Here is a 25594-nt window from a genome sequence, read left to right on the forward strand (position 1 = left end):
GAATAAAGTTGGTGATTTAGAAATATACTCTCGGTAGCTCCAGATAAGCTAGAAGATGGAAACCCCTGGGTAAACTCTTGTGGATTATTTCCTAGGCTGAGCGCAAAAGCCAATGCAGGAAGGGACGGGCATTTGTTTCCAGTCCCAGCTCAGTAACAGCACAGATTGCAGAGTCATCTGTAGGGGACCTTGAAGATCCGAGAAAGCTACTGCAGAAAGTGGTTTTCTCTAAACCTGCTCTGTGCCTTGCCTTTCTTGTGCCCTTAGGATCTGGCTCCTTCACAGACGTCCGAACGGCCATTTACCAGCCACAGCCTCACCCCCAGCCGGCTCCGTACGGTCACTGTGTCACAGACAGTGGTGTGGTTTACTCCGTGGGCATGCAGTGGCTGAAGGCACAAGGAAATAAGCAAATGCTTTGCACTTGCCTGGGCAATGGAGTCAGCTGCCAAGAGACAGGTCTGTGTCATCTTTTTAAAACAGATTTTAAAAGGCAATACATTCATTGACCAAAAAATGGAAAACAATAAAACAAACAAGAAAAGCTTGTAATCTTACCACCCTGTAATAACAACCAGGGTTTGGTGTTTGATATATTTTCTTCCGATCTTTTTAATCTATGTATTTTCTTTCCTGTAGTGAGTACTAAACTGCTATGTACTGTCTCTGTTTGTCTAAAATGTTGTTACAAGAGGTTACTTTCTGAATAGCTAATCCACCCCTATCTGGTACTCTAGATCTCAAAGTTCTGAAACTCTGTGACGTAAACTTCTTTCAACAACCTAATGCATCTCTTCCGCGCTCTAAAAGTGGTAGTAATTATAGCAATAATAATTGGCACACGACTTTTCCCCTAGTACAGCCTCATGTATTAATTCTTATAGCACCAACAGAGTTGTATATACACCTCCAGTATCCCTTGAGCAGCATCTTTAATTAAACCTGTAGTAATATAGCTTTGCAAATGGGAAACTGAGGCATGGTAGCAGAGGTGGTAACAAAGGATGTCAGAAGGAGAACTCGGGTGTTGCTCTACCCTCAAAAAACGTGGCTTCATGAATAAGGCATTTTGACAATATTATGATCTGGTTAATACTTACAGCTGGTCATACTCAGTTTTTTTTTTTTTTTTTCCTTCTGAGGCCACATGCTCAGTCTCAGTTAAGTATAAATAAGGAGCTACTGGTGGGAGATAAATGCTGCTGTATTTACTGAGACCCTTTTGGTTCTGATTGTAGCTATAACCCAGACTTATGGTGGCAATTCAAATGGGGAGCCTTGCGTCCTACCATTCACCTACAACGGCAGGACTTTCTACTCCTGCACCACAGAAGGGCGACAGGATGGACATCTCTGGTGCAGCACAACTTCCAATTATGAGCAAGACCAGAAATATTCTTTCTGTACAGACCATACTGGTGAGTATCCCAAGGGAAAAACAAAACAATGAGAAAACCCCATTTCTCATGCCCTACTTTTACTAGCCAGCAAGCTAGCCATTTATTTTGAGGCTACATTTGAGAAGTATCACTCTTGTGCAATCTGGACCCAAGAGACATGGAACTAACTTCGCAGCTAAAGATCCTTCCAAGTTTCCCAGTAATCTTGAGAAATGACACCAAGGGAAAAGCCCTCCAGTGCATTTGTTTTTGACACACTGGGATTGTTATGTGATTAAAGATATTTATATGGTAAAATCGGTAGACACTCCCACAGGGATGAAGAATATACAGGAGGCAGGCCTGAGTGCTTTTGCTTTTCTTTTGGTTAAAGCTATGTCAATGGTCAAAGTGACCATTTAATCTTTTTTCTTTTCTTTTTTTGTCTGGGAAAATGAGAGGGAAAATTGGATTTAAATCTGTTTGAAAGGTGAAGGTGAATAATATACTTATAAGCCCCCTACACTAAGGAGGCTTAGAACTATCTTATCAGACATCTTTTATTCTGAGACAGACCCTCTGTGAATTAGTTGCAGAAACCTGGCTCTCAGAACCTTTCTGTAGTAATTCCCCACTGTACATTGGAAAGCTCAGTTGTAATCTTTTTCTTCCTATTTGCGGGTTGTTCTGGACAGTCTTGGTTCAAACTCGAGGTGGAAATTCCAATGGTGCCTTGTGCCACTTTCCCTTCCTGTACAACAACCAAAACTACACCGACTGTACATCCGAGGGCAGGAGGGACAACATGAAATGGTGTGGAACCACACGGAACTATGACGCTGACCAGAAGTTTGGATTCTGCCCCATGGCTGGTAAGATGAAGCCCTTGTAGACAATCATTTGTGGAATAAGACAGAAGAATAATGTCCAGTTTACTCCTATTTCACCCATTAAGACAATTTTGAGATAGCAGAAAACTTTGTGATGTATGTATAATCAAATATATAGGAATTATGTAATTAGTTATATGATTTTAAAATCCCATTCATATAATTTAATGTCCAAAAATATGTAAATATGATAAAAATACTTTTTTTAAAGTCTGGAAATATGCATGTTTTCAGAGGTTTGTCTTTTGTAAAAAGCACACAACTGAGTAGCTCAAAACATTTAAGTGACTGCTCTAGTCACAGACCTTCCATATTTACATGCCATTTTGGAATAAGCTCTATTACTTATTAAATATCAAAATCTCTGTTTTCTGACCAGTAGGGATCTTTTTTTTAAAAGGGAGGCTCTAGTTTGTGTGAATGGAGAAAAGGGAACCAATACCCTTTATTTGTTTTCAAATTTCAAGAGTCACTAGACTACATTTGATTTTCCGATTATAGAAACAAGAACCCATGCACTGTCAGGTGTGAATATGAGGCAATGAAACATCAGAAGAAAACTACTTAACACTAACTTTTATTCCTCTCATTTCAGCAAAAGAGAATGTTGGATTTAGAAGGAAAACACACGTTAGCTTACAATTCTATACCCATACCCATTGTTTCCCTTCGATCTAGAATAAACTGAGACTAGAAAAAGTTATGGGACAATAGTCAAATCCAGGCTTCTAGAACACTGCAAATCCTTTGAGTGGGTAGGCATTATTGTGGTTTACATCTCCTAACCATTCTGTAATTTTTCCGTACAACAAACCTCATCTTTGGACTATGTTTTCTCTCTTTGGTACTCAAAACTCTACACACCCACAGAGCAGCGCTGATTATTTTGAGGCACACAAGACTTCTTTCCAAGTGAGAGCTCTTAGGATCACCAAACCGGACTGATAATATTGCATACGTTTTAGTCCTGTGATCATTTATCCAGTAACACGTTTCTCATCTGTTTCCAAACAGCCCACGAGGAAATCTGTACAACCAATGAAGGGATCATGTATCGCATTGGAGACCAGTGGGACAAACAGCATGATATGGGCCACATGATGAGATGCACATGTGTTGGGAACGGTCGTGGAGAATGGACATGTGTCGCCTACTCCCAGCTCCGAGGTATGCTCGCTTGTTAATGAAAATAGTTGAGAGGACAAAGAATACAGAGAGCCAGACTTTTACATGAAAACTTGTACTTTCCCAAAAGCAGGAGAAGAAATATGCAATGCCACTCCATTAGTCTACTGTGCTGGATAAGTTTTGCATGTTAGACAGCCACTTAAGAAAATCTGGCTGAGCAATTCTAAGATTCTGAAACATTCCCAGGATGTAAGTACTTAGGCTGAGCCAAAAGTATGACTTCAAAGGCTAGAACACAATCACTTGATCCTTTTAGCTCGTAGGTGTGCTGTTGGATTCTTATCTAGAAAGGATGGGGTAATTTTTGTAAAGAAAAGAGACCATGCTATTCTTTTGTTTTTTAACATCTGTCCCTAATACTTTATTAGTCACCTCTAAGCCTGTTCCCAGCTATGTGGGCTCCGAGGAGGGGGTCACCATTCACCAGCTCTCAGCTGGGAGCTTGAGAAGGCCTTGGCCTATCTCTCTGGGGTCATGGACTGTAGAGTCTAAAGGGGCCTTTCCTGGGTCAGTATGGCGCATCCAGGTAGGGGCACAGATGGGGGCCAAGACCCCAAGCTTGCCACTCCTCTGCCAGGTTAGTTGTGTTTGGATCCAAATTTAAGGAGACAAAGCCATAGAGACTGATTTCTTTGTTCACTTAGTTTTTTTCCCCTTTGGACCCAGGTATAGGATATAAGGGTGTTGAACTATTAAAACTTTTTATTTTAGTTTTTCTATTTCTTTGATTTGAAAAGGAGGATTTAGGTAGAACTCGGAGCTAATAAATAGTCCATGTAGCCTCTGTGTTGACAGTGGCCTGAACTTGTTCTCCTTTTATGGTGCCCAATGGGTGACACAATCCAGGACTAAAATAATTACATATGATGTTGCAGAGCTGAAAAGGACACTAGAAAGACATACAGACCAACTCCTCATTTTACAGAGGAAGGAGCTGAGTCCCAAAGAAGGAAGTAGTTTTCTCAGGATCTCAGTGAGTTAGCAACAGACTTGGCCTAGTTTTTTATTAACTTTCCAGATGCCTTTTATGGTATTTATTTCCCAAATCCCAAATATCTCCCCACCCCTGCTAATCCAGAGATGAGACCATCACATCATGCTAGGCATCCTATAAGTATGTTTAATCTCCCTTCTATTTATTGCAACAAGCAGAGATCTAAAGGTCATTATCAACCCAGCAAGAACTTTTCCGAAAGTTAAAATTTGTTGTGTATGCTTTGATTTCTAATCTTCACAAGTCTATAAGAAAGAGAATTTTTTTTTTTTTTTGCAAAAATTGTAGTACTGATTAAGCTTTGAAAAAAATGTTTATTCTATGCCAATAGAAGAGTTACTTTAGTGGGAGGTGTTGATAATTACGTGGAAGGAAGTGTATGCTTCGCAAAGCGTAGCTTCTTTTATTTCGTCAGAGAAACTTAAAATTTCTCCACCCACTCCACTGTTTCTAAACAGATCAGTGCATCGTCGACGACATCACATACAATGTGAATGACACATTCCACAAACGTCACGAAGAGGGACACATGCTGAATTGTACCTGCTTCGGTCAGGGCAGGGGCCGGTGGAAGTGCGATCCCATTGGTAAGTAGCCTCGTGTCTCTAGCTGGATTTGGACACTGAGTGTAGCTAGCAGGTTTCAGATAAGGAGAGTTATTTGATATTACTTGATTGAAGCTGGCTGTAGACTTTGATCATGGCCTGCAGAGGGCTTGACAAAGTCTCTTCTCTAATCATGGACCAATATATAATCTTGATAGTGGTGGTCATTTATTTTTGCTGAATTTGGTAACACATGAAGGTTTATTTTAATTGAAACAAATTTGTTTTGGGGTTCTGAATCATAAAGATAATTATTGTGAAAGAGAACTTTCCTTTGCTGGACTGTGCAGTAATGTGGACAAATGATTATGCCAGTAAATACCTCCCTCCAAATACTTTATTTTTCTTGGCTGCCCTTTTTAATAGATCTAAGCAAGTAGTGAAGGTTAAGCCTTAAAAGAGCTGTGTTACCAGCTTTAATGTAATCCATTAATATTCCTTTACTCAAAGAGACATGTTGCTCACCCAGAAAACAAACTGATCAGATGAGTTTGTTTGACCTGAGATTGCCAAAGCAGAGAGGCCTGAGAGGGTTTCTTAGAAGCTGCTCAGTACGTGTTCATTAGTTGAAATTTAGTTCAATTCATTTATATATAAAATTAAGTCCTCCACATTTTGAAGAAATGTATAAAGTTATATTTTATCCTTGCTATTCAAATGGTAAATCATTTGCATTAAAATGGATAAAATATAATATCTAATTTATTTTCCTCAAATTAATATTCAGAATGTCAATATCTACTGAAATCTAAATCTTAACATTTTTATTTAGAAATGATATTCTTTTAGAAAGCTAATTACTTCTCCCAATGGGTACTTTTTGACCATTAACTGTCTAGTAAGGTAAAAGATATGAACAAAATATTTTTTAACCGTATATATTTGTAAGGGCAGTTGCAAGTTTTTATTAAAACTAAGAATATGTGCTCTAGCACACCAAATTTAAATTTGTAGCTTCAAGTCTTCAAGGCTGCTTATCTTTTACTTGTATATATTTTAGATCAATGCCAGGATTCAGAATCCCGTACCTTTTATCAAATTGGAGAATCATGGGAGAAGTTTTTGCATGGAGTCAGGTACCAGTGCTATTGCTATGGCCGTGGCATTGGGGAGTGGGGCTGCCAGCCCATACAGACCTATCCAGGTAGGTAGCTCTATTACCGCAAATTGAGAACTGTCCACTGGGTTATGAAAACAGGGCAGCATCAGTGTTTGTTAACACTGATGGCTAACTTGGTGTCCCCTCCCTTTCCCATCCTTTTCTCATATCACTGCCTAATCATCAGTCGAATTTTTTACTAAAATGGTTTTCCTTTCTCCCCAATCAAGTAGAAGGAGTAGAAGGCTGTGAAAATGTGCCTGTATGTAAACTTGTTTCTTAACTTTGTAGAACATTCCATTAGGTTAAAACACGGTGCTAATTTCATTTCTCATCCGTACATGAAAATAGAAACCATGAGGTGAGCGATGCTGGGAGTAAAGGTCAGGGTTTTATGTTATGGTTCTTAACAGAGAAGATGCATGGAGAAATTGCATGAAATACAACATAGGGTATGTGTCCATTTAGCATTTCATCCAGGCCCTCTTTTTGTCAAAATGTTCACCTGTTTGATCAGTTGGAGCCTGGAACAAAGTATCCTGGGTCAAGAGTTGAGTAACTTGGTCAGTTGTCTGCCCATGCAGTTCAAATACTCGAAAATGTTTATTGCTGGATTTTTTTCAGGTCACAGGACATAATGCCTAGCTGAAGGTGTTATACATTTTAGAAAAAATTTTTGAATTTAATTTTCACTGAGTGATTAATTACAATAAGATGAGTTGAATTATGAAACTCTAATTTTTAGGCATCAGTTATTTGAGCAATTACTGAGGTCAAAGCCTCCTGAATCTCTGTTAACTTAAGACATGGGGCCTATATTCAGAAACAAAAAGAGAGATCTTCAGGACGTTGGAATCTGCCTATGACAGAAATCAAGATTCAGTTAACTAAGTCCCTTTATAACATGATAAGAGGTTCACTGTCTAGAGAACAAGATATGAAACAACTTGGCCAAAGACAGTGTTTGCCAAGACATGGGTCCCAGCTCTGTACATGCTGCTAAGGAGATAAAAGTCAAGCTTCATTCATTATTTCCTCATCTGTAAAATGGGCAGATGGTAGCTGATTACCAGCACTAACAAACAATCTGTGATCCTAGAAACCAACCACCTAGATATACCGCTTCCGAACTATGAAGAAACCTTCCTCTTCCCAATCTTCAGACACTATCTGGGCTGCAGAAGATGATTTGGCTTTAACCGGCTCTCAGCACAGATTGACCTGGCTCTTAAATTGTATTTCATGGTAGATTTGTGTGTAGGAATCACTTAAAATAATTTTTTTGTGTAATAATTTTTAAAAATCTGATTGCAGAATTACTGTAAGTTCAGAAAGTATGTAACTGAGGTGTTTTTTTCTATAATGATGCAACCAAAGGATAGAAACTTCTAAAGAAATGCTCTTAACGTCTGCGTTTATGGTTGTTATTGGTGTGGTGTGGCAATCTTGAAAGTGATTTCCTTCTTTTTTTTTTTTTTTTTTTTTTTTTTTTTTTTTTTTTTTTGCGGTACACGGGCCTCTCACTGTTGTGGCCTCTCCCGTTGCGGAGCACAGGCTCCGGACGCGCAGGCTTAGCGGCCATGGCTCACGGGCCCAGCCGATCCGCGGCATGTGGGATCTTCCCGGACCGGGGCACGAACCCGTGTCCCCTGCATCGGCAGGCAGACTCTCAACCACTGCGCCACCAGGGAAGCCCGTGATTTCCTTCTTAGTGAATTGGAGAGAACTTTTTTCTCTCTCTCTTTTAAAGTAAGCCTGTTCACGTAGCAGCTTGCGGGAAGCCTTTAGGTGGACATGCCAGAGATGAAATCTAGATGGGAGGGAATCTTCCTGTGTTGGAGTTTCATGTGTTGACCTTGTTCCTACTCTTTAAAAAGGGTAACAGTAGAGCGCATTGAGCATGGAGGAGATTTAGGGGAGAGGAGACTGGCCTCGGTACGCAGTCTGGGTCTTATCTGTGTGTTTGGTTTGCTCAATGGTTCCTTCTTGGCTTCTGGGGCTTTCAGAGTGTGGGAAGGATAATGGAACAACACATTACCGGTAGGTTGTCTCTGAGCCTTGCCCTGTTTGTTCCTCCAACAGAGGACTCGGTAGAGATGTTCAAACTAACAGAAGATAAGAGGCTTTTGGTTTGTCGATAAACAACCAGGAAAGCACAGATCTCAGCAAAATAAATAAAGAAAAAAGGGCTGAGTTGCAAACTCATAAATGTTTAACTTCTCCGGGGTCACCATTACTGGGAATTATTCATTTGGGCCTTATTTCAAACTGTTTTTAAAAGTATAGACATTGTATCGTATCTCTCTACTTAACTATTTTATTGTCAGTCTGATCATATTGAATAAGAGAGGGAGTAAAATTTTCCCAGCGGTGAGTCATTGCTCAGTTAATTGAAAAAGTTTTACCAATTAAGCAATATCAAAAGGATTATCAAAATTTTAAATCTAAATAATGTAAATGATGTCAAAATTTTCAGATTTCTTGTCTTCAAATCATATGTAGCAAAAACAGAATAGTGTGATAGCTGGAATTTAATTGACCTTACAAATAATGGACAGCTTCTTTTCTTTCTGGACAAAAATGTGCTAAATGCAAGACATCCCATTACTGTTTAATGCGGTTCCCTTAAAGGTGAGCTATGGCACAAGCCCGAAATTGAAAACATAGGATTTCAAACCAGCCCTTGAAATTTGAGAAAGAAAACTTCTGTTGTTTTGCTCCATCACTGAGTAAAAACCACTGCTCCTGTTTCTTTTCCCTCCCTTCTCCTTTACTCTCCTCATCCTGTGGACATAGCAGCAAGATTAAGCTTAACGGTAGGCAGTAAAAGTCATTTGTGTTATCCTTCTAAAACTTAATCTTGATAGACATTTAACCATCATAATTTTTTTAAAGACTATTTTTTAAGAGCAGTTTTACGTTCACAGCAAGGTTGAAAGGAAGGTACAGAGATTTCCCGTGTCCCCCCTGCCCCAACACACGCACAACTTCCCCTAATTCAACATCCCCACCAGAGTGGTACATTTGTAACAATCGAGAACCTACATTGACACTTTATCACCCAAAGTCCATGGTTTGCATTAGGGATGACTCTTGGTGCTGTACATTCACGGCATCATAAACTGTTTCCCCTCAAAATCATGGTTGCTAAATTAAACAAAATACATATGAGGTGTCTCTCAACATGAGGAAACTATGGTAGGGTTTCTTTAAAGGATCAATATTTAAACAACGTTATACCAATTATTGTAAGTAATTTAAGGATGTGATATTCCTATATTTACTGGTATGTATGGGAGTACTTTCAATAATCACATTTCTAAAATTTTGCCTCAGTGTTTATTTTTAAAAATTTATTTACGTTCATAAGGATCTTCAAAAGGGGTGATTTAAAGAGGGTCATGCGGGCTTCCCTGGTGGCGCAGTGGTTGAGAGTCCACCTGCTGATGCAGGGAACGCGGGTTCGTGCCCCGGTCCGGGAGGATCCCACATGCCGCGGAGCGGCTGAGCCCGTGAGCCATGGCCACTGGGCCTGCGTGTCCAGAGCCTGTGCTCCGCAGCGGGAGGGGCCGCAACAGTGAGAGGTCCAAGTACCACAAAAAAAAAAAAAAAAGAGGGTCATGCAACTGACTTCTGCCAATTAATTAAAACAAACACCCTGCCATGTTCTGTGAAATATATACCACTTTAGAATTAAAAATTGAGAATTTTATATATTAATTTTGGTTTTCATATAGCTTACAAATATGTGCATTAGATGAAATTAAGATTCAAAGAATGTTTGTTAATCTTCAGCCAACTTTGAATTATTCTCAGTGTGGAAGTGAGTATATTATTCTAGAACTTTTGAGTCTACCTGGATACGCACGTTGTATATTTGTTCTGCTAGAAAAAACTTTGTTCTCAAAGAGAATTTAATAGCAAAGATAATAATTAAGTTTGAAAATCAATATTTTTTTCTATGACGTTACAGAAAATTTAAAACTGCTTATGATCTGCTGAACTGCTTTATTAAACATGCAAAGTTTTGCTCTGTTTGACAGTGGCAGTTAGAAATTCTTGGAAAGGTTATTACAAGGAAATTTATTTTTATTTCTAAGTTGAACATTGATTGACATCATTAAAAAACAGTGTTTAGGGAAAAGATAGTGTTCTGTTCTGCAAGCATAAATTTTCCATCTATTTCATTATTATCCTAAATGGAGTCTACCCTATTAAGAAATTGATTCCACTTCTCTTATTTTGCCTTTTTTTAAAAAAAATTATTTGTTTTATTTATTTATTTATGGCTGCATTTGGTCTTCGTTGCTGCTCGCAGGCTTTCTCTAGTTGTGGCGAGCGGGGACCACTCTTCATTTGCGGTGCTCGGGCTTCTCATTGCAGTGGCTTGTTTTGTCACAGAGCATGGGCTCTAGGCGCGCGAGCTTCAGTAGCTGTGGCATGCGGGCCCAGTAGTTGTGGCTCACGGGCTCTAGAGCGCAGGCTCAGTAGTTGTGGCGCACGGGCTTAGTTGCTCCGCGGCATGTGGGATCTTCCCAGACCAGGACTCAAACCTGTGTCTCCTGCATTGGCAGGCAGATTCTTAACCACTGCGCCACAAGGGAAGCCCTGCCTTTTTTAGAAAAACAAAAGAAACAAACCACACTTTAAATTTTGTTGGTAATAGTTATACACATTAAGATGTGGAAATATTGAATTTAGTATATACTACAAAATGTCATTTTGTTGATAAGTATTTTTGAAAAAATATGTTTGATCTCTTAATAATTTGACCAATCAATGGAATGATTTTAGAGTAAACTTCCTGAATAAAAATAAAACTAAAACTTTTTTCCAAACTGATAGGATGCTTACACTGATGGGATGAGAAATAAAAACTGAGTCTTTAATTATTACCTTTGTCTGTTTGTCTAAGATTCTACCCCATTTAGAAATGTGTTTGTTTTACATCATGTCATATGGCCTTTGGAATGTTTTTTCCTTCTTGATGGTAGATTTGTTCTTGATGAAAGGCTCCACAAACTAGAATTTCCTCAAAGAAGTTTAGTGTAATAAGTAAATGAAATTTGTATTCTGTATTACATTATTTGTGTTAGGGTAGCTCCACAATTTTCTCACAATTCTTTGAAAATGGAAAAGAAAGCAAATTAAGTGGCATTTAAAAAAAAATCATTTTATTTGCTTATAAACAAGTTCTATTTGCATTTCTCACATGAAGGACAATAATTTATCTACTAAAAAAGGATTTGTCTCAGAGAACAGACTTGTGGTTGCCAAGGGGAAGGGGAGTCGGGGAGGAATGGAGCAGGAGTTTAGGGTTAGCAGATGCAAACTATTACATATAGAATGCATAAACAACAAGGTCCTACTGTATAGCACAGGGAACTGTATTCAATGTCCTGTGATAAACCATAGTGGACAAGAATATAAAAAAGAATGTATATATATGTATAACTGAATCACTTTGCTGTACAGCAGAAATTAACACAACATTGTAAATCAACTATACTTCAATTAAAAAATAAGGATTTGTCTCATTGATTTCCAGTGTCAATGTGTAAAAAATTAATCTCAGATAATTTTTATTGTGCTCCCATTTACGGATAAGCAAAACTGTCTTTAATTATGGCCATCCATGTGCACTAAATTTTAAGTTGAAGTGAGGGAATACTCAAGGTCACCAAATCTCACATTTTCATTTTCAGGTTCAACTGGTCCTGTCCAAGTAATAATCACTGAGACCCCCAGTCAGCCCAACTCTCACCCCATCCAATGGAATGCACCAGAACCTTCTCACATTTCCAAGTACATTCTCAGATGGAAGCCTGTGAGTATCCTACTTGGAAACCTTGGATATTGTGGCTCTTGAAATTAACAGATTCTGAGAATGTTTTCCAGCTTTTGAGCCAATAGATCTGATGAACTCTATTCACAGTGTATTTGTTTAGCGACCAAACAATATGTGGTCAATCTAATTGACATATTGATTTAGCTTTTTTTGGTACTTTAAACCAACTAACTCCTCATGTTAGAAAGGTCTTCTTTGCGAAGACTTCAAAATGATAAGGCTTAAAATTACTCTTATCTAGTGTGGAAAGAAAATATAAAGTTTTTCAATGTCTTGCAACTCCATCAAAGGGAAAAAAAATTACTGGCATCATTTTCCATGATTTGAAAAACAAAAAAGCTAGATTAATATCTTTCTTTTTTGGTTCACTTTTTAAATGATCATTTCTTTTCTTTTTCTTTTTTTTTTTTTTTTTTTGGCTTCACCACACAGCTTGCGGGATTGTAGTTCCCTGACCAGGGACTGAACCCCGGACATGGCAGTGAAAGCGCCAAGTCCTAAACAATAGACCTCCACGGAATTTCCATGATCATTTCTTAAACCTAACTTTCTATCCTATGAAGTTATTTTGATAGAAGGGAGAGAGATGATGAGGGGGAAGTACAGATGAGGGATAGTTAGTGTATTTAATGAGTGACCTTGTGATTTCCTAATAATCATCTAGAAATTGAAGAAATCACATTAAGGAGGATATTGGTCTATTAAATTTTAGTTTCTCTTACCCTCTCAAACCCACCCTGCTATCTTTCCAAAATGTATGACTCATAATTTGAGAAACACTATTTTAAACACAGGAGAAAAATGCCCACTTTTAATCACAGCTATTGGTTTCTAGGAACTAAAAGCAAAACAAAACAAAATATCTGACCAACTCATGCAGTTGTATTAAATTCTTTTTGAAAAATTCAAGCTGTTGAAATCATTCTTTTTCTTCTCTTACCCTCTTTTGTTAATGTGCTCAGTATATGGAGTAGCTGTTTGCAGAACTGTGTGTCTAATGATGTTAATCGATGGAATCGATATATTTCCTCTCCAACACTTTATTGTCTCTCATTTTTTCATATAATCACCAGTTTTATTTACTTTAAACTTAACTCTGAGGTATTATGTGAGACCACAGTAATAAGGGATACACATAGGTATACAAAGTATATTAAGTTGGAAAGTCTTCAAAGAGTGGAGGTTATTAATTTCTTTGAAATTTTTAACAATTTCAGGATTTTCCTTAATGTTTGTCACCTGAGAGTTTATTCTTGAGTATTTTCTTCTGACAGCAAACCAACAAAGTTCACATTGCATGAAAGGCTTATTGTTGAATCTGAGCTAATTATAATGACTAATTTAATGTTTTCACAACATATTTAAATTTAAAGAGTACTAGGATCACTTTCATTTATTTCAAAAATATAAAGGGACACTTGAGTGTTTGAATTATTGAGGAACTGGTTGATTGGATAATTTTTTTAAATCACTGGGTATTAAAAATGTATTTTGACTTATATTAGTTTGGAATCTACACTTAAAAGGATCTTAACTTGTTTGAAGTAGGGATGTTTCTTTTCTACACATTTTAATGCAAAGAATTTTGTGCCATGATAGATTAATGAAGTTGGACAGGATGTGAAAGTATAAACTGGAGACAAAGATTAAGTAAACTGAGATCGCATTCTTCTGCAGATCGCATTCTTTTGCCCAAAGTTGGCTAACCACTTATGAGGGGTGGTTTATATCCAAGAATGAGTCATAAAAACAGAGCAGTTAAACCTTGTATGTGATTGTCCCAGGCACTGAGTCATGAAGGAATGTTATGCCTTTGACTACTCTGCAAGAAACTTGGTTTGTAGCCCACCAAGTGAAAGATAGAATATATGTCCTTTTCCCACTGCAGAGAGGAATATATCTCTGTTCATTATAGAAATTTAAAAGTTGGGAAAGACAAAACTTGGGGTCTACATATTATGTTGCTGATATTAAATTGAATAATTAATCTGGCAAAAAGGAAGGTGCCCAGGACCTCCCACTGTATAATCTTGGGCATGTCACATAATTCTGTTTCTTCACCTACAAAATCAGGGTGATAATACCAGTAACTTGGAGGATGGGGGAGATGAAGATTAAATGAGAGTATGCAAGGAAAGCAGCACAGAGCATGGCACGTAGTAAGCGATCAGTAAATATTAGCTTTAATAATCATTATTAATGTTAACAAATTCTGCTACAGGTTTCTATTCTGATTCCAATTTTCCATGATTTTCCTCCAAAATGGAGCTGCATAGACCCCTCATTCTTCTTTGAAGAATACTCCACATCATCTCTGAGTGTTCATCTTTGTGAACACTTGTGTGATTTTTTTTTTTTTTTTTAACTTAAATTTTTAGAAAAATTCTCCAGACCGTTGGAAGGAAGCCACCATTCCGGGCCACTTAAACTCCTACACCATCAAAGGCCTGAGGCCAGGTGTGGTATACGAGGGCCAGCTCATCAGCGTCCAGCACTACGGCCAAAGAGAGATGACGCGCTTCGACTTCACCACCACCAGCACAAGCCCAGTGGTGACCAGTACGTACCCCAGCCGCCAGCCCATCTGTGTCCGCATTTCTCGGACCTGGGCTCCCTGCAGGAAGTGCCTTCCATCTCGATTCATATTATTCCATGGATGGCACCCACATTTTTTAAAACCTGATAATCTACAGACGATGCTAGTAAATTTCCTCCATGGCTGAAGGCTCTCTCCCCTCTTTCTATGACTCTAGGCAACACCGTGACGGGAGAGACAACACCCTTTTCTCCTGTTGTGGCCACCTCCGAATCCGTGACTGAAATCACAGCCAGCAGCTTCGTGGTCTCCTGGGTCTCGGCTTCCGACACTGTGTCCGGATTCCGGGTGGAGTATGAGCTGAGTGAAGAGGGAGATGAACCGCAGTACCTGGGTGAGCTCAATGTGTTAACGACCAGCTGCTGGGAAACCCTGCTTGGGGTGGGGCTGGGGGCATCCACGCAGGTGGCCCGGGAAGTTTGGAAGTAGTTGACAGCTCAGACTGCACAAACGGCCCTCCAGTGTGAGTCTGGAAAACAACTGATCCTTTTTAGAACCGAGCTGGGTTTTTCCTGAGCCACGCTCACTTTCCCGGTCCCTGATGGGAGCTGTGTTATGCGTTAGCCTGGGCGCAGGTCCACAAAACAAAAGTGTGTTCTTCCTGGAAGTAATTGCCAACATGAGGACTGCAGTGGAGAAAACGTTAGCTTTGGGAGAGGCACAATACCCTCATTCATGCTTTTCAGATTCTCATGTTTAGGGGACTTTTAAAAACTTTATCATGGAGAAATAAATATACATACTGAAAAGTACACAGATCATAAACATAGAGCTCAGTGAATTTTTATAAAGTGAACACACTGTGTGACTAGGACCCAGATCAAGAAAAAGAACATCCCTCCTACCCCACTCCCCATCATCCCCCACCTATAACCGCTACGGGGACTTATAACCACAGAGGACTATGTTTACAAATCTGGGGGTGGATTAAAATTATACATCCTTAGAGAAAATATTTGGGGAAAGGGGGAAAAAAGAAAAATTATCCCATAGTGCATTGATAATTATTGACTATCCATAGCACATTTCCTTCTAGTTTTCACTCACCACCTCCCCCCCTCCCTCCATGAATACGTAGTTTTAAAAACATCCTTCTCATAGGTTATGGAGTCATTAGAGGGATTGGTACACTCTGATAGTAACCTTTCCCTTTTATTTCAAAGATCTTCCCAGCACAGCCACTTCTGTGAACATCCCTGACCTGCTTCCTGGCCGAAAATACATTGTGAACGTCTATCAGATATCCGAAGAAGGAGAGCAGAGTTTGATCCTGTCTACCTCACAGACAACAGGTACACGTGTACTGTGTGGTGTGAAAAGACTTTTTTTTCTGTGAAACAGACCTATAGCAATATTTCCTGACTGTTTTTCTCATTTCTTCCTTTCTTTGTTAGCACCTGATGCCCCTCCTGACCCTACCGTGGACCAGGTTGATGACACCTCGATTGTCGTTCGCTGGAGCAGACCCCAGGCGCCCATCACAGGTCAGCTTAGCTGCCTCTTCTTGGCTCCCATGTTAATCTTGATGCCATAAAAGGTGAGGGAGAGAATTCTGATCTATGAGCAGGCAAACCACTTAAATCTCCTGTGTAATTATTGGACCAGGGTGAAGATGTGTGTGTGTGTGTGTTTGTGTGTGTGTGTGTGTGTGTGAGAGAGAGAGAGAGAGAGAGAGAGAGATACTGTCTTACAGCCTTGCTTTCTTATGGATCATTTCCTCTTAAATCTGTTTTATTGACCTCCTTCACACACAAAACACACCCACACACAATCACACACATAAACCTCTAAAGCCAGCTCATGGACTTATTACACCAGGCATTCCTGTGGTAGAAGAGGGGTAATTTTTCTGAAAACCTCACTCTAAGACTTATTCTTAAAGAGGCAGCCAAGCTGCCTTCTTAGCTCATTAGGTGACTCAGCTGTCTCTGATGTTCCTAAAAGACACAGACGTGCTAGACAACTCTGTGCTCAGAGTGGTTCCTTAATTGCTTCCTTCATCCAGGGCTCGAAGAAAAGAAATCGGTTTAACATGAATATTTTCACCCTCTGGCTTCTCTAATAGACATTTATTAAGGATCTCGTGTCTTCAAGGATGATATTTAATATTAAAAAGTTTTGCATGACTTCTTATTTTATCTTTGGACTGAATAGTCCTTATAAGAAGTAGCACTATTGAGCAAGTCAAAAAGAATCATTCATTCTGAACTAATCCAGCAAGATGCTAAGGGCTGTTAGGAAAGGGGGCCCTTTGAAACCTCTGGTTCATCAAACAGTGTATCGTACTTTTTTCTCCTGAATCTGCAGGATACAGAATCGTCTACTCCCCATCAGTAGAGGGTAGTAGCACAGAACTCAACCTTCCTGAAACTGCCAACTCTGTCACTCTCAGTGACTTGCAGCCTGGTGTTCAGTATAACATCACTATCTACGCTGTGGAAGAAAATCAAGAGAGTACTCCTGTCTTCATCCAACAAGAAACCACTGGCGTCCCACGTTCAGGTAACCTGACGATGCTTCCTGTAGTATCTTATTTCTTAAGGCTGAAGAAAGTAACATCTTTAACCTCCTTTATGCTGGAGGAACAAAACCAACCTTGGCTTGTGTTCATTCCATGAGCCTGCTGGGGACGACGGGACGTGTAAGATGAAAGAATAATTGCATCTGTGGGAGGGTTGCTTTGTCTCTGTCAACAGTTCTTTTATGCAAGTTGTCTCATGGATTAGTATATCCTTGAACTTATGAAATTTAGCTGAAATGTCTTCACTATAAAGTAACTTATCAAAACTGGCTATTGGCCTTCAGATTAAAACCTGACAGCATAAAGTCTTCATATTTTTCCCCAGAAACTTAAGGGGCAGTTCATCTGTTGCTCTTAAGTATTATAAAATGATTTAGTAAAATAAAAACCACCACATTTTTTTTCAGTTGTTGCAAGAGTTTGCTTTGGGGTTTTTTTTGGTATGTTTATCTTAAACCCCTCAATAAGATACTTCATATGTTGGAAACTCATCTGCTTACCAACATATTTTACATAAAAGCTTTTTTTTTTTTTTTTTTTTTTTTTTTTCCGGTACGGGGGCCTCTCACTGTTGTGGCCTCTCCCGTTGCGGAGCACAGGCTCCGGACGCGCAGGCTCAGCGGCCATGGCTCACGGGCCCAGCCACTCCGCGGCATGTGGGATCTTCCCGGACCGGGGCACGAACCCGTGTCCCCTGCATCGGCAGGCGGACTCTCAATCACTGCGCCGCCAGGGAAGCCCTACATAAAAGTTTTAAATGACACGTGTAAGCAGTGACTGAACTACAAAAATATAACCTAAAAAAGCGTATTTTCTGATTAAGAGAGAAAACTTAGCTCTGGAATGAGAGGCTCTATGAATTGCCCTATACTTTAAAAACCCAGGAAACTGGCTTTTTAAAAACAATCCTTAGCAGGAATTGAAAATGACTGGTTGGCTCTTGTCTGTTAGATAAAGTTCCCCCTCCCAGAGACCTGCAGTTTGTGGAGGTGACGGACGTAAAGATCACCATCATGTGGACACCCCCCGAGAGTGCGGTGACCGGTTACCGAGTGGACGTGATCCCCGTCAACCTGCCCGGGGAACACGGGCAGAGGCTGCCCACCAGCAGGAACACATTTGCAGAAGTCACTGGGCTGTCCCCTGGGGTCACCTATCACTTCAAAGTCTTCGCCGTGAACCACGGGAGGGAGAGCAAGCCTCTGACGGCACAACAGGCGACCAGTACGTTTGGGGTCCTTTACCTCCACCTCAGACCCTCCACCCTCACTTCCAACCTGTGCTGGGTGGGCAGCATGCCATCACTTGTAGGTTCACAGTTAGAAATAGGAAAATACTCAGGGGATAGGGAATGTATACTGGACATAAAGCACATTAAACTTGAAAACAAAACTTAGACAAGCTCCATAGAGGCTAAATGGTAACCCACTTCCCAAATACACGTACCGGGGGAATGGCACTAAGAGAGGAGAACTTAACCTAATTTTCCTTGCTAATGGAGACATGGAGTGAACATTTGAGTACATTTTTGTGTAACTAAATATACCTAGATCAAACTTTAAATGTAGTATCTTTATCCTTCTATAGTAGAATTATTTGCAAATAGTAATTGCTAAAACATTCAGTGCGTGTTAGGCACCAGGTCATACGCTCAGTTCTTACAAGCTCATCCTCATATTTCATCCTCGTTTTGAGTTAATGAGGAAGGTCTTATTATTATCCCTAGGGGACACATGAAGAAAGGGAAGCTTATAAAAAATTCTGCAACTTGTAAAGTCACAAAGCTGGGAAATGATCGAGCTGGAACCACACAGACCTATGTCTTTTTGACTCCAAAGCCCATGTTTTCAGTGATTATACTTGACTACCTCTTAAACATTTCCTCCCTCTGAAAAGTGTTTTAAATTATTGTAGGGAGGCTGCCAGTTACACACTCAAGAAGGAAACTCACAATTTCTATGGTTCTTTCTGATAGTGCAGACTCACCAGGGTCTTCCTATAAGTCTGAGGTTCTGAGTATATGCTATAATCATTGTCTAATCTGAATCATGTGAAAATAACTTTTACTGCTCCAGCAGAGGACTAGTCATTGAATAGATGCAGAGAATATCACTTTTGTTCCATGTGGAGCTCTCCTCTTGCCCTCATTTTCGAGGGCTTATTTCTCTTTTTTCTTAACCTGTTTGGCTCAGAGCAGAGCAAATTGTGGCTTCACAAATATTTGTTTTTGTTTTTAATACCATCTCTGTATGTTAGTGTAATTTCTGAGGACGATGGGAAAGCCATGCTATAAAATTAGCCTTCCCACAGGATCAAAGTCAAGCAAAAACAGTGAGCAATTTCTCATGACTGACACAGAGTTTTGCAAAGGTCTCTGTAGCACTCAATCTCTTCATGGCTAAATATTTCCAAGGTTTTGATCTTAGTTTCAACCTGGAGGAGAAAGAACTTAGAAAATTCGGTCAAGCTTTAGGATTTCAGTATGATAATTTTGAGGTGCAAATATTTCTCGACGTGTTTCATTTCATCTTTTTTTCTAGAATTGGATGCTCCCACCAACCTCCAGTTTATCAATGAAACTGACACCACCATCATAGTGACCTGGACTCCACCTCGTGCCCGGATAGCCGGGTACCGACTGACCGTGGGCCTGACCCGTGGAGGCCAGCCCAAGCAGTACAACGTAGGTCCCTCGTCCACGCAGTATCCACTGAGGAATCTGCAGCCTGGCTCTGAGTACTCCGCAACCCTCGTGGCCGTGAAAGGCAGCCAGCAGAGCCCCAGAGCCACTGGAGTCTTCACCACTCGTAAGTCAAAGGTTAAATGTCTTTTCTTAGTGATATCATAGGTTCTTACCTATATTTACATTCTCTCTCCTTCATCCATTTTTTTAAAAAGTTAACTTAGGGAATTCGCTGGCTGTCCAGTGGTTAGGACTCTCTGCGCTTTCACTGCCCAGGGCCCAGGTTCAATTCCTGGGGATCCCGAAAGCCCCTCGGCACAGCCAAAAAAAAAAAAAAGTTAACTTAAAAAACTTTGTACAAGATTAAATAATGTTTTTAATTAAAAAAAAAGATTTAAAGCCGTACTACTCAAAGTGTGACCCATGAACCCATTGCTGGTCTGCGAACTGTTTGTTGCATGGACTAAGGAGCTTATGTCAGAATGTAGATGATGGAGCACACCGTTTAGTTCAGTTGATACTTTTTTGAAGCAAGGTTTTCTTAATGAAGGAAGCAGTGCATTACCTGACATATGTTGCCAAGATCCTTATTTTCTCTGGGACCAGCACTTTGAGTAACATTGTTTAAAACACCCAGTTATTTGAAAATTGAAGGCTACTGTATTAAATGAATTTACCAAATACTAGTTAAGGCAAGAAAAAAAATCAGCACCTTTGTCTACATCCTAATACTTTGGGTATTGAATGATGGCAATAAATGTGGAACAAAAACATCTACCAGTTGAATAGAAACCAACAGGACAAGAAGCTAAGGAAATGATGTCTTTACAAGTGTTGACTGCAGCAGATTAAAGTACCTTCTGCAGAACAGAATAGCTTTTTTTTTTTAAATTACTCTTGAAATTCCACAGAAGGAAAAATACTGACAGTAATGTTTGGTCCTGTCTGTCTTTTGCTCAACACTTTACAGGAAGTGGCCTTAAATCTCTTACATATCTATATCACTATTATACAGGACTGTATTCATAAACTGATTTCTATCAAATGCAACTCATTTACATTACAAAGAAATATGAGACCCATCATTTCTAGATAAGCATTAATTTTTATTTTTAACTCACTTTGAATTCCAGAAGGACCTAACTTAATACTTTTTCAGCATATATTGCAACTATGAACTAGCTTGCAATTTCCTAAAAGCTTTCCACAAATCTTACTCTTTGACTAATTTGAAAAGTAGATGTTAAAAAGCATTCAAAAAGTGAATATAAGTTTAGGTTTTACATTACTATGGAATTTATTTCACAAAGAAAATTCTCTATAAAATTATCCCTGTAAGAATTCATAATTTACTAAAAATTTATTTCCATTTAAATTTCGTGTATGAAGTTTGGCTACTAAAGGCTTTTTCTTAAGTAACTGCTAATCATAGGCAAGTAAAATCTGTTTTTATCTCTAAGTTAACCTTTAAATTTTGCTTTTTTATGTTACATGTTACTAAGATACTCTAAAATCTATTAACATGAAATCAGTATCTTTGCATTTCTTGTAAATGTCTGTTTCTCATAGATGACCTTCTTTTCATTGGAATGGAAATTTCAGTAGATTTAGTCTTTTACTGACCATGTATACTTCTGTATATTATCTATTTTACTTTTTAACTTTTTAACGAGACATATTTTATGTAGTTTCTTTTGTTTGATAGAGTGCCTATAAAAGAAAAGGCATTTTATTTATTTATTATTTTATTGAACTATAGTTGAATTACAATGTTGTGTTAATTTCTGCTGTACAGCAAAGTGATTCAGTCATACATATATATATATATATTCTTTTTCATATTCTTCTCCATTATGGTTTATCACAGGATATTGAATATAGTTCCCTGAGCTATACAGTAGGAACTTGTTGTTTATCCATGCTATATATGCTAGTTTGCATCTGCCAATCCCAGAATCCCAATTCTTCCCTCCCTTACCTCCCCTCCCCCTTGGCAACCACAAGTTTGTTCTCTATATTTGTGAGTCTGTTTTTGTTTCATAGATATGTTCATTTGTGTCATATTTTAGATTCCACATATAAGTGATATTATGTGGTATTTGTCTTTCTCTTTCTGACTTAACTTCACTTAATATGATAATCTTTAGGTCCATCCATGCTGCTGCAAATGGCATTATTTCATTCTTTTTTATGGCTGAGTAGTATTCCATTGTGTATATATACCACAACTTCTTTATCCATTCATCTGTCTATTGACATTTAAGTTGTTTCCATGTCTTGTCTGTTGTAAATAGTGTTGCTATGAACATAGGGGTGCATGTATCTTTTAGAGTTATAGTTTTGTCTGGTATATGCCCAGGAGTGGGATTGCTGAATCATATGGCAACTCTATTTTTAGTTTTTTGAGGAACCTCCATACTGTTCTCCATAGTGACTGCACCAATTTACATTCCCACCAATAGTGTAAGAGGGTTCCCTTTTCTTCACACTCTCTCCAGCATTTATCACTTGTAAACTTTTTAATGATGGCCATTCTGACTGGTGTGAGGTGGTACCTCATTGTAGGTTTGATTTGCATCTCTCTAAGAAAAAGCATTTTTAATGATACTAAAAATAATTAAATGGAGTGGGTGGGGCAATATTGACTATTTCAAGTACTTCTGGAGACTGATATATTGGACATGTTATTTTATTATCTGCACAATACATTTATTGATAAATATAATTTTATTTGAGTTAACTGATAGAACTTTTATTAGGTAAAGGTCAATGTCATGCCTTGCACATTGTATACTTAAAAAAAAATTTTTTTTCCATATGGTTTATCACAGGATAGTGAATATAGTTCCCTGTGTTATACCCTTGTTGTTTATCCATTCTAAATGTCATAGTTTGCATCTACCCACCCTAAACTCCCAGTCCATCCCTCTCCCTCCCTCAAAAAATATTTGTTGAATAGATGATTGAGAAAACAGCTCAACCGAGCTTAGATTTACATAAACCTCTGTAAGCGGTGAGTTCTACGACTTCATTTGAACTTCAAGTACTCTCTGAGGCTGTAAACATCAGCAGGGCTTGCATATTTTTGAAATTGCTTTACGTTTCTGTAGCTTTTTACTGTTAACAAGCTGAATTCTGGGAATAACTTTTCTGGGTTTTATAACTTTTGTTAAAAGCACATGGCAGGGGGTGGAGGAGCTGTTTCTGGGGGAAATCAGCTTACTCCTTTATAAATAGGGAAAAATTTATTTTTTTAACATCCAGGCTGTCCTTCACCTAACAAGACCTGCCAGAATCCATAGCTCATCCTTACAGTCACATTCTTTGTTTGCCATCAGTTTGTGGGTTTGTGGTTTGGAGAATTTCCCGTAATGGTCTTCCCAGGCAGAGAGCATCATCTTAAGCTTGAGAAAGTTCTAGCTGGCTGGCTCAAGCAATAGAAAACACCCAATCTTAAAGCCTAAGACAGTTGAGGAGAATGTTTTTGGTGAAAAAATTGTGGCTTTCACAGATGTTCAGTGAAAGAAGCGGACTGCTCTCTGAATTGTTTCTTGTGGCCATTAACATGGTCACCCAGGGCTGGCCATGGCATTTTGGCAAAGTCAGTGGCAGCCAAGTGGTGTATGATTTCAGAGACTCTGGGGAGGCATCACAGGTCACCCATCCTAATTCCACTGAGAATACCATCCAAACGATAACACACTCGTGAAACATCTTTCCAAACCAGTAGAACTTCGGTTCAGCCAGTAAAGCAGCCATTACAAAGTATGCCCACATGTATTTTATTTTTTCAGACAGCAGTATTTTCAAAATACTTTTGGGGGGCTTCCCTGGTGGCACAGTGGTTGGGAGTCCGCCTGCCGATGCAGGGGACACGGGCTCATGCTCCGGTCCGGGAAGATCCCGCATGCCGTGGAGTGGCTGGGCCCGTGAGCCATGGCCGCTGAGCCTGCGCGTCCGGAGCCTGTGCTCCGCAACGGGAGAGGCCACAACAGTGAGAGGCCTGCGTACCGCAAAAAATAAATAAATAAAAATACTTTTTAAAAAATTGCACATTAAAATCCAGATTGGAAAACACTGGAAGAATTGCAGTGCTGGGCCTGAATTTTCCCATGACTGGAGCTGAGTAGTAATGGAGTACTACTTAAAGACTTTTTTTTAAAATGTTTTATGTATTTTTTTTTATTGGGGTATAGTTGTTTTACAATGTTGTGTTAGTTTCTACTTTACAGCGAAGTGCAGTAGAGTTCTCCGTGCTGTACAGCAGGTTCTCATTAGTTATCTATTTTATACATATTAGCATGTATATGTCAATCCCAATCTCCTAATTCATCCCACCCCCTTCTTTCCCCCCTTGGCGTCCACATGTTTGTTCTCTGTGTCTGTGTCTCTATTTCTGCCTCTGCCGGGTCATCTGTACCATTTTTCTAGATTCCACATATATATGTTAATATACGAGATTTATTTTTCTCTTTCTCAGAATAGGCTTAATGACTCTTAATGTTCATTTGTCTAAGTCTGGAGGATAAGTCTTTGTCTCACCAGCCATTCATAATTTAGTATAAATGCGTTTACTAGTGTTTTGTCCCCAGTGGGCACAAAAATTTGGTTGAGACGTAAAGAGGAAGGAATTATGAAGGCACTAAACATGTGACCAAGGCCATCCACACGCTTGAAAGCCCTAAATTTGACTCACCAGACACAAATGTCTTGCCTTCTGAGACCTCACCTTTCCCATAGCAGCCAGTTATTGAAATGCTTATTACAAGATTTAGTTGTTCTGCCAATTATATTTTAGAGATTCTAAATTTATGAAAAGATTTGTAAGATTGTTGAAAATATCTATTTCAGATTTATGTACACATACTCTTTTTCTTCCTCTTTTTCTTGTTCTTTTTTTAATTAATTTTTTTTTAATTATTTAATTTATTTATTTATTTTTGGCTGCGTTGGGTCTTCATTGCTGCACGTGGGCTTTCTCTAGTCACAACAAGCAGGGGCTACTCTTCGTTGCGGTGTGTGGGCTTCTCATTGTGGTGGCTTCTCTTGTTGCGGAGCACGGGCTCTAGGCGTGCGGGCTCAGTAGTTGTGGCGCACAGGCTTGGTTGCTCTGCGGCATGTGGGATCTTCACAGACCAGAGCTCCAACCCCTGTGCCCTGCATTGGCAGGCAGATTTTTAACTACTGCACCACCAGGGAAGTCCCTCTTGTTTTTTTTAAAGTATTATTTTCACTAAGAAATAGCAGTGATGTCAGGATGCTAGGAGATTCGAAATAAACTTTTATTATAATTCCTAATTCCAGTGGCAGAATACTAAATTTCTGCAGTGTGATTATTCTGAGTGAATAATCACATATTTAAGGAAAGTATCTTTAGAATTTATAAGTGCATCCATGGTGGCAGATTTCATTTACCTTTCACATGGCATCTCTTTCTGCAACCAAAAATAATTGGCCATCATTATGGAGTGATTCAGCATATAGCTATTTTTATATAATCATCTATAATTTAACCATTGTTCTCAAAATAATGGTTAAGAAGTGGAGTGATAATCAGTTTGTGATGACCAGTTTTACTTTTTATATGGGATTCTCTATACTGATGATATAGGGAAAGTTATTGTCATCAAACTCAAATCCCAAACATGATGAAAAGACACAAATTTCAGAATCCAAGGAGTTGAAAGGGTCCTCTGTGGTCATCCAGCTCCTTCTTACTTAAATGTGACTCCCAGACTGACAACACTGGCGTAACAGAAATGCAAACTACCTAGCCCCATGTGGACCTACA

At 39.1% G+C, this 25594-nt stretch overlaps 1 protein-coding gene across 9 annotated transcripts in view; it reads left to right on the forward strand.

Moving 5' to 3' along the window:
- FN1 (fibronectin 1) overlaps nucleotides 1-25594 on the forward strand; it is a 69782-nt gene that overhangs the window by 9713 nt on the left and 34475 nt on the right. For all 9 annotated transcript variants that reach the window (XM_027122101.1, XM_027122063.1, XM_027122094.1 and 6 more), the window contains exons 7-20: nucleotides 268-459; nucleotides 1239-1418; nucleotides 2075-2251; nucleotides 3284-3436; nucleotides 4910-5038; nucleotides 6057-6200; nucleotides 11861-11982; nucleotides 14382-14562; nucleotides 14757-14933; nucleotides 15763-15891; nucleotides 15994-16083; nucleotides 16907-17101; nucleotides 18072-18344; nucleotides 19661-19927. In XM_027122101.1, the coding sequence (XP_026977902.1) occupies nucleotides 268-459; nucleotides 1239-1418; nucleotides 2075-2251; nucleotides 3284-3436; nucleotides 4910-5038; nucleotides 6057-6200; nucleotides 11861-11982; nucleotides 14382-14562; nucleotides 14757-14933; nucleotides 15763-15891; nucleotides 15994-16083; nucleotides 16907-17101; nucleotides 18072-18344; nucleotides 19661-19927 (2409 nt within the window). The remainder of the gene's footprint in view (nucleotides 1-267; nucleotides 460-1238; nucleotides 1419-2074; nucleotides 2252-3283; nucleotides 3437-4909; nucleotides 5039-6056; nucleotides 6201-11860; nucleotides 11983-14381; nucleotides 14563-14756; nucleotides 14934-15762; nucleotides 15892-15993; nucleotides 16084-16906; nucleotides 17102-18071; nucleotides 18345-19660; nucleotides 19928-25594) is intronic.

This window comes from Aethalodelphis obliquidens, unplaced genomic scaffold (genome assembly GCF_003676395.1).
Source record: "Aethalodelphis obliquidens isolate GAN/ISIS:26980383/991018 unplaced genomic scaffold, ASM367639v1 scaffold2, whole genome shotgun sequence".
Classification (NCBI taxonomy): Eukaryota; Metazoa; Chordata; class Mammalia; order Artiodactyla; family Delphinidae; genus Aethalodelphis; species Aethalodelphis obliquidens.